This window comes from Protopterus annectens, chromosome 17.part0, assembly GCF_019279795.1.
Source record: "Protopterus annectens isolate FY-2018-M chromosome 17.part0, PAN1.0, whole genome shotgun sequence".
Lineage (NCBI taxonomy): Eukaryota > Metazoa > Chordata > Ceratodontiformes > Protopteridae > Protopterus > Protopterus annectens.
The window spans coordinates 707,029,019-707,045,054 of NC_056751.1; the positions used below are offsets into that span (position 1 = coordinate 707,029,019).

Genomic DNA, 16,036 nt, shown 5'->3' on the forward strand with positions numbered 1-16,036 from the left:
CCCACATAGGTGGTAGTCTAGTTAATACCAAAAGTGTGATAAGAGATCTTGGGACACAGGTGGACAGTAGTCTCTCCTTTGATAATCACATTGCCACAGTAGTCAGGAAATCCTTCTAAGTGGCACACCTTATCACAAAAGTTTCTCATCCAGGGAAAAAGAGGTCATTGTTCCCCTCTACTCGTCACTCATTAGACCCATTATAGAGTACAATGCCCCTTTTGGTATGTACCTCACAAGACATATACAACAACTGGAAAGGCTGCAGTAATACCTCACAAAGAGGATTACTGGCCTCAAACAAATGCCCTACGCAGACCTTCTCAAAAAACTCCAGCTTTACTCCGTTGTATATCGCCTACTCAAAGGTGATCTCTGCCTAACATCAAACAAAGCTGCTCATTAGCACTCTTCAAAAAAATCTTGATGATTGGATGGGAAATAGTAAATTTACCCCAGGGATCCCCTCTGTGGCTCTGCTCGAATGGGGCACAGGAAAATAATTTTCTTGGGTGGCGAAAGCCAGGGTACCTTTTTGGCTAAGCTTGTATATGCCTGAGGGCCGATAGCCTAGTACCTACCTATGAACCTATGAATTAGCTACTTTTTTGTTTTCCAGTTTAGCCCTGTCAGAAGATCTCATTGTGAGATGGAAACTAATGGGAAAAGCTCCTCAGCGTGCAAATAAAACTGACAGACAAAGAAGGAAAAGGAAATATCAGCTGCAAAAATGATTAATCACGTGGTTAAGCAGCCAGAGTACTGAGGCATGCATTTTGCATTCCACATCTCATTTTCCTGAGCTGAGTTTTGTCTATAAATAGGTTATTAGCAAGCTTTACTCAAATTCCTATGTCTAAAATTTCAAGTTCATTGAGTGACAAATTCATAACAAAATGGCTTTATTAATAGTTCATCATTAAGCAGAAGAGATTGAGTATCTCTTCACTAAGATACCCTGCTGAAAATCGTAGATAAGGGATATGCTAAACGTAAAAGAAAAAAACAAAAAAGAAAAACGAAGCCCAGAGACATACAATAAAGCTCCAAGTTGACAGAAACTGTTCAGTTACTTAACTCTCAGCGTAGTCACACAGTGTGGAAATGAAAATACCTAAAAAAATCACTTTTATTAAATCCACCAAAACACATTAACGCTCAAACCATACATTTTCGTTTCTTAACTTCGTCAGATGTGGGCTGCAACTGAGAAAAGGTAGCGCTGGCTGTACGTTTGGTTACCGTGCTTACTAAAACCAAAATGGTCCATGATTTGCTGGAAGTACTTTTCTTGGAAGATGGAGTCCCCCACCTATGCTAAACATACTCATGCATACTAGAGTTAAGTACCTCTGACTTTTTTTCTTGCAGCTGAGCTATATACCAGTTCAAATCTGTGGACAATTCCTCAGTTTTGCCATAATTGTTCTCCTGTTGTTGTATATCCTGTTTAATTTGGGATGCCACGAGGGCACTTTGTTTCTGCGGCTAGTTCTGGGCTTACTTCTTGTAGGTACAGCAACCTCTATGCAGCCTTTAATTTAGTTGTACAAAGTTTCTGAGAGTAATTCAGTGTAGGATGCTGTGTGCTCACAGTTTGGACAGGCATTGATGTTTGACAAACCATTCCTTAATAAAATGTAGTTTGCCTTGGAAAACTTCCTGTCACTGTTTTTACTGTGGTTATGAAGTTAATTTTGATTTTGAAGGATTCATCTTTGTGGTTAGACCTTACCAGGTAGGAAGAGGTATTGGGGGTGAGGTGCAGCTTTCTCACATATTTGTGAGTATGAGATCCAGTATGTTGGAGCCTCTATTGGATATATTTGGTATTTGTTCCAGTGTGTTTATATTTGTGAAGTCCATGAATCTGTCTGCCAGTAGATTTGAGGTCATGAAGAATTTCCAGTTTATAGAGGGGTAATTAAATTAGAATGGTAGGTTGGATAGAAAGTGTTTCCAGTAGGTCCAAGTAAGCAATGTGATTTTCTTGGGACATGGAGGGTGACCCATCACTGGCAAGGAAGATATGGTACAGGATTTTGTCTTTGGTGTTCTGCATGTGGGAGATCTCCAGGGCATCATCCTGTTCAATTATATTCAGTATCGTTAATAATTTGTACCTGAATTCACTTCTGGAGCTTTTCTCCCTGGCAACCCATAGAAATGAGGTTTGCCAGTCAGCTTTTGTGTGAAATAAAAATAAAATAAAATAAAATGAAAAATTACCTAACCCTCCATTATAACCTTCTAGAACATTAACTGTTTTTATAGCTGTAACACAGAAATTCTGGTGCTGAATATATGTAATAACAATTTTTTTCCGTAAAATGACAAACTTTATCTCCCAAATAAATACTCCATGAGAACAACTTCAAATGTTATACAAGTTTTCATAATGTTCAGAAAGCATTTCTTAGTATCTTTGTTTTTGTACACAGGGAGGGGAGGAATGAAAACCCAGGAAAGTTCTGGAAGTGAGCATCTTCAGATTATCTCAGGTAAGAAATGTCTGAATTGTTTCTTCAGGCATATACAATCTGTCTACTGAAAACTAACTTCTGTAAATAAACCAGTAATGAAAATATGGACTTTAAACATACCTCTCAACTTCTTACCACTCTAATCATGGACAACGGTGAAAATAATGGTGGTGGTAATAGACCAAGGGCCAAAATTCAGGACAGATCTTAAATATTGTTTTTATCAACTTAGAGAGTTGTCAGAATAACAGATTCTATATTAGTATGCAGAAACACAAATATCAGTCATTGTTTTATAAGTACATTATTGAATGACCTTTCAGAAAAAAACTGCACAAACCAAAATTATGAGTAAAAAATGTCATCATTCTCCCAAACAGTGCAGAGTTTAGAGGTATGATTGTAAATATCACACAAGGACAGTTATAACAGTCAAGACTAGTAGAACTCTTGTATGCAGAGTAATCCCAATTGATTGTTAAAGAAGTAATAGTAATTTTGAAAACAGTTTTTCAGAAATGGTTTAGAATATTGCTCTTTCATTGTAAAATTTATAGATATCTATTAAAGTTTTCAAGTGGCATAATTTCAAAAAGTATGAGATACAAATCCAGTTACACAGGAAAGTACATTAGTAATAATTACAATAATATATCAAAAAGGGAGGATATTGGACCGAGAACACAGAGAAAGTACACCACTTATAAAAGATGTAGAAAAAGTGTTGAGTAACTCAAGACTGATATTTCTGTGTGACCCAATTAAATAGATTAGGTTTTCTGGCAGTTGGCTGAGGGGATTAACTACCTGTCAATGAGCTGTGTCCCGTGATCCAGTGGTGTAAGGTTTTTTCTCTCAGCCTTCTTTGCCTCACTGAGTGACTATGAGCCAGTCACTTAACCAGGTACTTCTCCTTGTCTGAGTCTGAAAAAGGTCCACAGAGATCACTGCTCTACCTTGGAAAACAAATAAAATAAAAATAAAATGTTCTCGTGGAAATAAAAATGAGCATGGTCAGGCCTCTTGTAAATGTTTAATATGATTACTGAAAGGAGGTCAGATGTGGTAACAAGGAATGGAGGATGCCACTCACAAACAGGGACTGTATTAGTCCCAGTAATCATTGTCACGTCCGTTTAAGATGCACATTGGTTTGAAGTAATTAAAATGGTGACCATAAGTTAGTTAGAAAAAGAAATGGGAGAACTCATTTTCCTAGAAAAGGTCTGTATGAGTCGATGGAGTGAAGGTACATTTTTTCTGAAGGTGGTAGCATTCTCTGAACATGCAGCTGTTAGCCTAAGTGAAGGGCTTGACATATCACACAGGATGTTTAGAACTGTTAAAATCATTTGATTGCTTAAGGAAAAATCAACTAAAATTAAAATTTCACTACAACTAACAACATAAAGGCTTGTTGCATAAGTGAGCTCAGGAAGTGAGAATTGAGGAAATATTCCCAGACACAGTACATGAGACTCCAGGAGTAGCACAGTGTTTGAAATTGGAGCATTTACTACACTGTGTCTTCCTTTCAGAGAGGAAAGCTGTCAATCCCTGGTATGATAAAGTATGCAGATGAATGCAGAATGGAAAACATTGTTCTATTATCACAGGTGCTACTGTACTGCAGCAGAACCAGACATTGCAGTTTTGGTGCCTTGACAACATTTTCATATTCGACTTAAAGAAATGTTGAATCATATGCTTTGGAAAGCATAGTGTGAAGTTAAAATATGACATCAATGCACAAGTACGCAGAAAGAATTCCCTCAACCTATCGAAGATTCTGACTCAAAAGCACATAATTGTAATCAGTTCCCATTACATATATGCCCTTCATGACATGACCATGCATCCAAGGAGAGTGTGGAAAGGAGGGTAGGGCGTTAAAAGAGAACTCCCAGGAAGTTGTTTGACTGCACCCCCCCCCCCCCAGAGGTACATAGGTTCTACATTGGCCCTGGTAGTGAAAATGGGTTAAATTCCAGTGGTAGACAGGCAGACCTGAAGATGAACATGAGACAGAGGGAACATCTGCTGGTCTGAAGCAGAGGAGAATAGCGTCCCCTTCCAAAAAAACTGCAATCAGAAGACAACAGACATTGGTCTGAAATGTAATGTTTCAGGTAGCTTTTTTTTTTGCCCAGTTTAGCCCTGACAGAAGAGCTCCTTGTGAAGAGGGTAACTAAGGGAAAAAGCTCCTCAGTATGTAAATAAAACTGCACAAAGAAAGGAAAGGAAATATCAACTGCCAGGGCAATTAATCAGGTGGTTAATAGGCAAAGTAGTCAGTCATGCATTTTGCATTCCACATCTTATTTTTCTGAGCTGAGTTTCATCTATATTTATGTTATTAACAAGCTTTACTCAAATTGAAATATCTAAAATTTCATGTTCTTTGGGTGACAAATTCATAGCACAATGGCTTTATTAACAATTCATCATTAAGCAGGAGAGACTGAGTATCTCTTCACTTAGATACATGACTGAAAATCGCAGATAAAGGATATGGTAAACGTACTCATGATCAGCCGACGTAAGTACCTCTGGCTGTGTCTTGCAGCTGAGCTATATACCAGTACAAATCTATGGATGATACCTGAGTTTTGCCATAAATGTTCTCCTTTTCTTGTATATCCTGTTTAATTTGGGGTGCATTAGTGCACTTTGTTTCTGGGGCGAGTTCTGGGCTTACTTCTAGTAGGTACAGCAGCCTCTATGCAGCCTTTAACATGGTTGTACAGAGTTTCTGAGTGCAATTTAGTTGGGAATGCTGTCTTCTTGCAGTCTGGACAGAAATTGATTTTGACAAACCACTATTTAATCAAAGGTCCTTTACCTTGGAATACTACCTTACTGCCATTGGTTTTACTGGGGTTATGTAGCTGATTCTGATTTCGAAGGAAGTATCTTTTTTTGTTAGGCCTTACAAGGAAGAATGAGAAATTGGAAGTGCAGTGCAGTTTTCTCCCATATTTGTTAGTATGAGGTCCATATGTTGGAGCCTCTAGTGGATATATTCACTCTATTTGGTCAAGGGGATTCGTATCTACAAAGTCCAGGAATCTGTTTGTCAATAGATTTGAGGCCATACAGGATTCACAGTCTATAGAGCAAAGTCCAGGAATATCTTTTCCTAAAAGATTTGAGGAAATGCAGGATTCCTAGAGGGGTAATTAAAGTAGAATGGCAGGTTGGATAGAAAGTGTTTCCAGTAGGTCAGAGTAAGCAATATGAGCTTCATGGGACATGGAGGGTGACCTATAGCTGGCTAGGAAGATATGGTACAGGATTTTGTCTACGGTGTTCTTCATGTGGGGTACTCCAGAGCTTCATCATGCTCAGTTATATTCAATCTCATTAATAATTGTACCTGTATTCACATCTGGAGGTTTTCTCACTTGCCTTTTAAAGAAACGGGGGCTTTGCCCAGTCAGCTTTTCTGTGAAACAAAAGTCAAGCAAAATAAAATAAAAAATATCTAGACCTCCATTATAACCTTCTAGAGCATTAACTGTTTCTATAGCTGTAACACAGAAATCTGAAGCTGAATTTATATAATGAGAAATTGTGTTCTAAAATGACAAACTTTCATGGCTAATTAAATACTTCATGAGAACAGCTCCAAATACTATACAATTTCTCACTTTTTGCACTAAGCTTTCCTTAGTATCTTTGTTTTTGTACACAGGGAGCAGAGGAATGAAAACCATGGAAAACTCCAGAAGTCAGAGTGCGCAGATGATTTCAGGTAAGAAATGCCTGAATTGTTTCTTCCGTTATATAAATTTATCTGCTGAAATTTAACTTCTACAAATAAACTGCTAATGAAAAATCTGGACTGTAAACATACCTCTCAATTATTAGCACTATTATCACGTACAAAGCCAAAAATAATGGTTGTGGGGAGCGGTGGCAAAGGCCACAATGTAGGAATAGGTCTTAAATATTACTTTTATCAACTTAAAAAGTTGTCAGAATACTAGATTTTACATTAATATGCTGAAACACAAAAATCTGTCATTGTTTCATATCCACAATCCTGAATGATCTTTCAGTAAAAAAGTGTACAAGTCAAAACTATGATTCTGAAGACAACCACAAAGCATTCTATAGCTATGTCATGAATCTCAATGGCAACACTCAGATCTGCTCTGAGTTACAGTACAATGGCGCTAAATATACAGAACTTACTGATATTGCCAACATCCTGGCAGATAGGTTCAGTGCTAACTTTACCCCCCACCCCACCCCCTAAAGGGCCCATCTCTATACCGGATGAATGCAAAGTTCCTGTAATCACAGCTGCACAGGTAAAAACACACTCCAAAGCCAAGAACACAGCATCCATGGGACCTGACAACATCCAAAGCTGTGTTCTATATGAACTACAGAATGAACTGGCACTCCACCTAAGCACCATGTTCAATCATAGCCTCACCTCAGGCTTTCTGCCTACTGAATGGCGAACAGTGACTGTTATCCCACTCCACAAAGGGGTTGCCACCACGAACCCTGGGAACTACCACCCAATTAGCCTAATGAGCCTGGTCTGCAAGGTCATGGAATGTATCATCATGGAACTTATAAACAAAGACATTGGTAAACTCCAAACTCTGGACCCCACCCAGTTCGGGTTTGTAAAAGGCAGATCATGCCTCCTAAACCTGATTGACATCTTTGAAGCAGCTCCCAAAGCCATAGACGAGGGTAAGGTGGTTCACACAGCCTATCTAGATCTCACCAAGGCTTTTGACACCATCCTCCACTCTGGAATTATAGATAAACTCACTAAACTAGGTATAAATCCCTATGTCACAAGATGGGTTGCCTACTGGCTCACTGACAGAACCCACACTGTGAAAGTAGCAGACTCCAAATCCGACTTCAGACCAGTGACAAGTGGGGTATCACAGGATTCAGTCCTGGGTCCTCTCATGTTTAGTATCTACTTTTCTGAAGTACAGGCTAACACAGAAGGTCTTTGGCTAATGAAGTTCACAGATGACTGCAAACTAGGAGCCATAATGGAAATGCCTAACAATATGGACATCCTACAAAAGGGCCTCACTGACACAGATGCCTGGTGTGAAAGCCATGGCCTCAGGCTCAGTGGTAGTCTAGTTAATACCAGAAGTGTGATAAGAGACCTTGGGACACAGGTGGACAGTAGTCTCTCCTTTGATAATCACATCGCCACAGCACGACCACAAACAAACTCAAAAACTGTTGAACAAACCAAAAATAGAGGCAAAATAAACTGGAGATCGCATAAAAACACAAGGCAAGTTTAATAAGTGCTTTCGGAAAGGTTAGTACTTTTCCTTCATCAGACATCTTGCAACGTAATTAATTCTCCTTATATAGCCTTACTTGCAGTTAATTAATCTCAATTAATTAACCAATTGTACAAGAAAGGGAAAATAAAAGGGAGAGAAACAGTTAAGCAAATAAACTTAAACTAAACAGTAGACAAACCTTAACAGCAAAAGACTAAAAATACATAACCTATTCGATTAGATACACCATTACCTTCTAGATTTGAAACCAGTTACTATGTTATTATTAAAAATCCTATAATTCATTTAAATTCAGTACGTAAAAAATAGATTTATATGTATTAAATTGAATAAAATAAACAAATACTCGTTCCCCCAAAGCAAAGTGCAGCAGACTTAAATGATGGACAACCTATACAAAAACATTATTTAGAACAATAAAAATCCACTATTCGATTATACATATAATTAGATAGATTCAATATGATCTATACTAAAAACAGAGAACATTATTAAATATGTTAACCAGTAGTAGATATTGTAATGAATTCATTTCAATTCTTTAATGAATGTACTAAAATCTATTTTAAACATTCTATTTGTGACCTCAAGCAAATCACCTCTTCATGGCTAATTTCCTTAAAATGCACTTTAGGGACATAAACTCATTTAGCCCTGGTGGGGCATATGCTATTGTTCTAATCTGCCAACATAATTCTTGGATTTCTAAATCCAATTGCCATGAGCTACCCCTAGAATCAAATGGTACTTGCCATAACACTGTAAACTTAAAACTATGATCTGGGTTGTCAACCAAATGCCTTGCTAGGGCATTAGTGTTATCCTGCTTCTTAATTGCGTACTGGTGTTTGTAAATACACTGCTTTAATTCCCTCTCAGTTTTACCTATATAGAATGCGGTGCATACCTGGCATGTGGCAGAATAGACAACAGCTTTTGTTGTACATGAATATCTACCTTGAATTTTATATTTCTTATTTCCAATACTGACTTGGTTGTCAGTGTGTAAAAACTTACACTGGCGGCATGCCCCACATTTAAACATACCTTTATTTTTAACGTTAACAGTTTTAATTTGACGCTCTAATAGCATTTTAATATTGGGACCCCTCCTATAGGTGATCTTTGGTTTATCGCCTAACAGCTTACTCAAACCAGTATCTTCTAATATTAGTACCCAATTTTTATTGATAATTTCTCTGGTTTCATGACTTTCTAAACTATAAGTACACAAAAAACTTGCTCGAAAATCTTGCACAACCAAACAGGAAGTGTCACAGCCTAAGCTATTTTCGTTTGCTTCATTTTCTGGTTCATCTACTCGTCACTCATTAGACCCATTATACAGCCTCACAAGACATCTACAACTGGAAAGGCTGCAGAAATACCTCACAAAGAGGATTACCGGCCTCAAACCGATGCCCTACACAGGCCATCTCAAAAAACTCCAGCTTTACTCCAACGCATATCACCAACTCAGAGGCAATCTCTGCCTAACATACAAAGCTATGTCAAACTCAGAGCTGTGGACATGCTCCACTTAAAGAAATCCCAATCCCTCCGAGCTACGCACTCTAGGGACCTAAACCTTATAACAATAAACAGAACATGCTGGAGGGATAAATTCCTGTCCCAGAGACTTCCCATACTCTGGAACAAACTACCTATCTATATCAAACAAAGCTCCTCATTAGCACTCTTCAAGAAAAATCTTGATGATTGGATGGGAAATGGAAAATTCACCCCGGGGATCACCTGTGGCTCTGCTTGACAGGGGCACAGGAAAATAATTTTCTTGGGTAGCGAAAGCCAGGGTACCTTTTTAGATAGACTTGTATAGGCCCCATGGTCAATAGCCTAGTACCTCCCTATGAATTAGCTACTTTTTTTGTTGTCCAGTTTAGCCCTGTCAGAAGATCTCATTGTGAGATGGAAACTAATGGGAAAAGCTCCTCAGCATGCAAATAAAACTGACAGACAAAGAAGGAAAAGGAAATATCAGCTGCAAAAATGATTAATCACGTGGTTAAGCAGCCAAACTACTGAGTCATGCATTTTGCATTCCACATCTCATTTTCCTGAGCTGTGTTTGGTCTATAACTGGGTTATTAACAAGCTTTACTCAAATTCCTATGTCTAAAATTTCAAGTTCATTGAGTGACAAATTCATAACACAATGGCTTTATTAACAATTCATCATTAAGCAGGAGAGATTGAGTATCTCTTCACTAAGATACCCTGCTGAAAATCGTAGATAAGGGATATGGTAAATGTACTCATGATTAGTAGAGTTAAGTACCTCTGAAATTTTTTTCTTGCAGCTGAGCTGTATAACAGTTTAAATCTGTGGACAATTCCTAAGTTTTGCCATAATTGTTCTCCTGTTGTTGTGTATCCTGTTTAATTTGGGATGCCACAAGGGCAGTTTGTTTCTGGGGCTAGTTCTGGGATTACTTCTTGTAGGTACAGCAACCTCTATGCAGCCTTTAATTTAGTTGTACAAAGTTTCTGAGAGTAATTCAGTGTAGGATGCTCTGTGCTCACAGTTTGGCGGGGCATTGAATTTTGACAAACCATTACTTAATAAAATGTAGTTTGCCTTAGAAAAATTCCTGTCACTGTTTTTACTGTGGTTATGAAGTTAATTTTGATTTTGAAGGAGGCATCTTTGTGGTTAGTCCTTACCAGGTAGGAAGAGGTATTTATTTATTTATTTGTTTATTTATTTATTGCTTGTTTGTTTGTTAACCGGGTTAGTCCAGCTGGGCTTGTGGCCCATTTTCAGTGGAGACCCGAGGAGAAAAGCTCCAGTATATAATATAAAGTATATAGGTTTGCATCATTATAATATATCTAAATATACAGAATTTGCATCATTATATGATGTATGTTCAGTACTGTGGTGGTGGTGGTGCTGCAGTAACATTGTCGCCTCATAGCAAGACGTTGTCCCATTCGATTCTCAGCTAGAGCGTCTTCTGTGTGGAGGCATACGTGAATGGGGCATGCCTTCGTTGAAGGTTGTGCATCAGGGCTGGTAACCCAGTACGTAAAAATCCACTACCACTCATTAGCAGACCGGAGTTCCGCTGTGGCGACCCCTAAAAAAAAAAGCCGAAAGACCCAAACAAACATATGATGTATGTTCAAACAGTTGTAAATTTACAAAGGCAGAATTACAGAGAGTTTTGGAGGTATTGGGGGTGAGGTGCAGCTTTCTCCCAAATTTGTGAGTATGAGATCCAGTATGTTGGAGCCCCTATTGGATATATTGGGTATTTGTTCGTGTGTTTATATTTGTGAAGTCCATGAATCTGTTTGCCAATGGATTTGAGGTCATGAAGAATTCCCAGTTTACAGAGGAGTAATTAAAGTAGGATGGTATTACCAGTTGGATAGAAAGTGTTTCCAGTAGGTCAAAGTAAGCAATGTGAGCTTCGTGGGACATGGAGGGTGACCCATCACTGGCAAGGAAGATATGGTACAGGATTTTGTCTGTGGTGTTCTGCATGTGGGGGACCTCCAGGGCATCATCCTGTTCAGTTATATTCAGTATTATTAATAGTTTGTACCTGAATTCACTTCTGGAGCTTTTCTCCCTGGCACCCCATAGAAAAGAGGTTTGCCAGTCAGCTTTTGTGTGAAATAAAAATCAAATAAAATAAAATGAAAAATTACCTAACCCTCCATTATAACCTTCTAGAACATTAACTGTTTTTTATAGCTGTACCACAGAAATTCTGGTACTGAATATATGTAATAACACATTTTGCCATAAAATGACAAACTTTATCTCCCAAATAAATACTTCATGAGAACAACTTCAAATGTTATACAAGTTTTCATAATGTTCAGAAAGCATTTCTTAGTATCTTTGTTTTTGTACACAGGGAGTGGAGGAATTAAAGCCAGGAAAGCTCTGGAAGTGAGCATCTTCAGATTATTTCAAGTAAGAAATGTCTGAATTGTTTCTTCAGGCATATACAATCTGTCTGCTGAAAATTAACTTCTGTAAATAAACCGGTAATGAAAAATATGGACTTTAAACATACCTCTCAACTTCTTACCACTATAATCATGGACAAAGCTGAAAATAATGGTGGTGGTAATAGACCAAGGGCCAAAATTCAGGACAGATCTTAAATATTGTTTTTATCAACTTAGAGAGTTGTCAGAATAACAGATTCTATATTAATATGCAGAAACACAAATATCAATCATTGTTTTATAAGTACATTATTGAATGACTTTTCAGAAAAAAAATTTACAAAGCAAAACTATGCATCAGAAATGTAATCATTCTGTCAAACAGTGCAGAGTTTAGAGGTATAACTGTAAATATCACACAAGGACAGTTATAACAGTCAAGACTAGTGGAACTCTTGTATGCAGAGTAATCCCAATTGATTGTTAAAGAAGTAATAGTAATTGTGATAACTTTTTTCAGAAATGGTTTAGAATATTGCTCTTGCATTATAAAATTTATAGATATCTATTACAGTTTTCAAGTGGCATAATTTCAAAAAGTATGAAAGATACAAATCGAGTTACACAAGAAAGAACATTAGTAATAATTACAATAATATATCAAAAAGGGAGGATATTGGACAAAGAACATAGGGAAAGTACACCACTTATAAAAGATGTAGAAAAAGTGTTGAGTAAATCAAGACTGATATTTCTGTGTGACCCAATTAAATAGATTAGGTTTTCTGACAATAGGCTGAGAGGATTAACCACCTGTTAATGAGCTGTGTCCTGTGATCCAGTGGTGTAAGTTTTTTTTCTCTCAGCCTTCTTTGCCTCACTGTGTGACTATGAGTCAGTCACTTAACCAGATACTTCTCCTGGTCTGAGTCTGAAAAAGGTCCCTAGAGAGCAATGCCCTTCCTTGGAAAACAAATAAAATAAAAATAAAAATTTCTCGTGGAAATAAAAATGAGCATGATCAGGCCTCTTGTAAATGTTTAATATGATTACTGAAAGGAGGTCAGATGTGGTAACAAGGAATGGAGGATGCCACTCACAAACAGGGACTGTATTAGTCCCAGTAATCATTGTCATGTCCGTTTAAGATGCACATTGGTTTGAAGTAATTAAAATGGTGACCATAAGCTAGATAGAAAAAGAAATGGGAGAACTCATGTTCCTAGAAAAGGTCTGTATGAGTCGATGGAGTGAAGGTACATTTTTTCTAAAGGTGGTAGCATTCTCTGAACATGCAGCTGTTAGCCTAAGTGAAGGGCTTAACATATCACACAGAATATTTAGAACTGTTAAAAGCAGTTGATTGCTTAAGGAAAAATCAACTAAAATGTTAATTTCACTACAACTAACAACATAAAGGCTTGTTGCATAAGTGAGCTCAGGAAGTGAGAATTGAGGAAATATTCCCAGACACAGTACATAAGACTCCAGGAGTAGCACAGTGTTTAGAATTGGAGCATTTACTACACTGTGTCTTCCTTTCAGAGAGGAAAGCTGTCAGTCCCTGGTATGATAAAGTATGCAGATGAATGCAGCGTGGAAAACATTGTCCTATTATCACAGGTGCTACTGTACTGCAGCAGAACCAGACATTGCAGTTTTGGTGCCCTGACAACATTTTCATATTCAACTTAAAGAAAATGTTGAATCATATGCTTTGGAAAGCATAGTGTGAAGTTAAAATATGACATCAATGCACAAGTACGCAGAAAGAATTCCCTCAACCTATCGAAGATTCTGTCTCAAAAGCACATAATTACAATCAGTTCCCATTACATATATGCCCTTCATGACATGACCATGCATCCAAGGAGAGTGTGGAAAGGAGGGTAGGGCGCTGAAAGAGAGTTCCCAGGAAGTTGTTTGCACCCCCCCCCCGAGGTACATAGGTTCTACATTGGCCTTGGTGGTGAAAATGGGTTAAATTCAAGTGGTAGACAAGCAAGCCTGAAGATGAACACGAGGCAGTGAAAACATCTGCTGGTGTGAAGCAGAGGAGAACAGCATCCCCTTCCAAAAAAAAAAACTGCAATCAGAAAACAACAGACATTGGTCTGAAATGTAATGTTTCAGGTAGCTTTTTTGTTGTCCAGTTTAGCCCTGACAGAATAGCTCGTTGTAAAGAGGGTAACTAAGGGAAAAAGCTCCTCAGTATGTAAATAAAACTGCACAAAGAAAGGAAAGGAAATATCAACTGCCAGGGCAATTAATCAGGTGATTAATAGGCAAAGTAGTCAGTCATGCATTTTGCATTCCACATTTTAGTGTTCTGAGCTGAGTTTCATCTATATTCATGTTATTAACAAGCTTTACTCAAATTGAAATAGAATGCTTCAGATAAAAGTCTCAGTTAAACTTGTATTGCGACTACAATGGGAATGGGCTGCCTTGGTTGTGCGTTGCGTTAAGGCCCCAGGCGTTCCAAATAAAAAACTTAATCATTAGCGACATATCACCGCTCCATTGTGGCTCCCCCTTGGGGGAAAAGAAAAAGACACACACACACACACACACTCAAATTGAAATATCTAACATTTCATGTTCTTTGGGTGACAAATTTATAACACAATGGCTTTATTAACAATTCATCATGAAGCAGCAGAGACTGAGTATCTCTTCACTTAGATACATGACTGAAAATCGCAGATAAGGGATATGGTAAACGTACTCATGATCAGTCGACGTAAGTACCTCTGGCTGTGTCTTCCAGCTGAGCTATATACCAGTACAAATCTATGGATGATTCCTGAGTTTTGCAATTAATGTTCTCCTTTTCTTGTATATCCTGTTTAATTTGGGGTGCATGAGTGCAGTTTGTTTCTGGGGCGAGTTCTGGGCTTACTTCTAGAAGGTCCAGGAGACTCTATGCAGCCTTTAACATGGTTGTACAGAGTTTCTGAGTGTAATTTAGTTGGGGATGCTGTGTTCTTGCAGTTGGGACAGAAATTGATTTTGACAAACCACTATTTAATCAAAGGTCCTTTACCTTGGAATACTTCCTTACTACCATTGGTTTTACTGGGGTTATGTAGCTGATGCTGATTTCGAAGGAAGTATTTTTTGTTAGGCCTTACAAGGAAGAATGAGAAATTGGAAGTGAAGTGCAGTTTTCTCCCATAGCTGTCAGTATAAGGTCCATATGTTGGAGCCTCTAGTGGATATATTCACTCTATTTGGTCAAGGGGATTCGTATCTAGAAAGTCCAGGAATCTGTTTGTCAATAGATTTGAGGCCATGCAGGACTCTCAGTCTATAGAGCAAAGTCCAGGAATGTCTTTTCCTAAAAGATTTGAGGAAATGCAGGATTCCTAGACGGGTAATTAAAGTAGAAAAAGTGTTTCCAGTAGGTCCAAGTAAGCAATGTGAGATTCTTGGGACATGAAGGGTGACCTATAGCTAGCTAGGAAGATATGGTACAGGATTTTGTCTACGGTGTTCTTCATGTGGGGTACTCCAGAGCTTCATCATGCTCAGTTATATTCAATCTCATTAATAATTGTACCTGTATTCACATCTGGAGGTTTTCTCACTTGCCTTTTAAAGAAACGGGGTTTTGCCCAGGCAACTTTTCCGTGAAACAAAAGTCAAGCAAAATAAAATAAAAAATATCTAGACCTGCATTATAACCTTCTAGAGCATTAAATGTTTTTGTAGCTATAACACAGAAATCTGAAGCTGAATTTATATAATGAGAAATTGTGTCCTAAAATGACAAACTTTCATGGCTAATTAAATACTTCATGAGAACAGCTTCAAATACTATACAATTTCTCACTTTTTGCACTAAGCTTTCCTTAGTATCTTTGTTTTTGTACACAGGGAGCGGAGGAATGAAAACCATGGAAAGCTCCGGAAGTCAGAGTGCGCAGATGATTTCAGGTAAGAAATGTCTGAATTGTTTCTTCAGTTATATAAATCTATCTGCTGAAATTTAACTTCTGCAAATAAACTGATAATGAAAAATCTAGACTGTAAACATACCTCCCAACTTCTTAGCACTATTATCATCTACAAAGCCAAAAATAATGGTTGTGGGGGAGAGGGGGCAAATGCCAAAATGTAGGAATAGGTCTTAAATATTACTTTTATCAACTTAAAAAGTTGTCAGAATACTAGATTTTACATTAATATGCTGAAACACAAAAATCTGTCATTGTTTAATATCCACAATCCTGAATGATCTTTCAGTAAAAAAGTGTACAAGCCAAAACTATGATTCAAATATCTAATCATTCTGCCAAACACTGCACAGTTGAGAGGTAT

General features: G+C 37.8%; 1 protein-coding gene across 42 annotated transcripts in view; it reads left to right on the forward strand.

Annotated features, from left to right (window-relative positions):
* Positions 1–16,036, forward strand: part of LOC122791684 (mucin-2-like) — a 732,148-nt gene that overhangs the window by 69,305 nt on the left and 646,807 nt on the right. For 37 of the 42 annotated variants that reach the window (XM_044059549.1, XM_044059571.1, XM_044059534.1 and 34 more), the window contains 3 exons: positions 2,442–2,501; positions 6,178–6,237; positions 15,593–15,652. The exons of 1 other annotated variant lie outside the window; for it this stretch is intronic. In XM_044059549.1, the coding sequence (XP_043915484.1) occupies positions 2,442–2,501; positions 6,178–6,237; positions 15,593–15,652 (180 nt within the window). The remainder of the gene's footprint in view (positions 1–2,441; positions 2,502–6,177; positions 6,238–15,592; positions 15,653–16,036) is intronic. 4 more of the 42 variants (XM_044059536.1, XM_044059550.1, XM_044059578.1 and 1 more) reach the window with 2 other exon arrangements.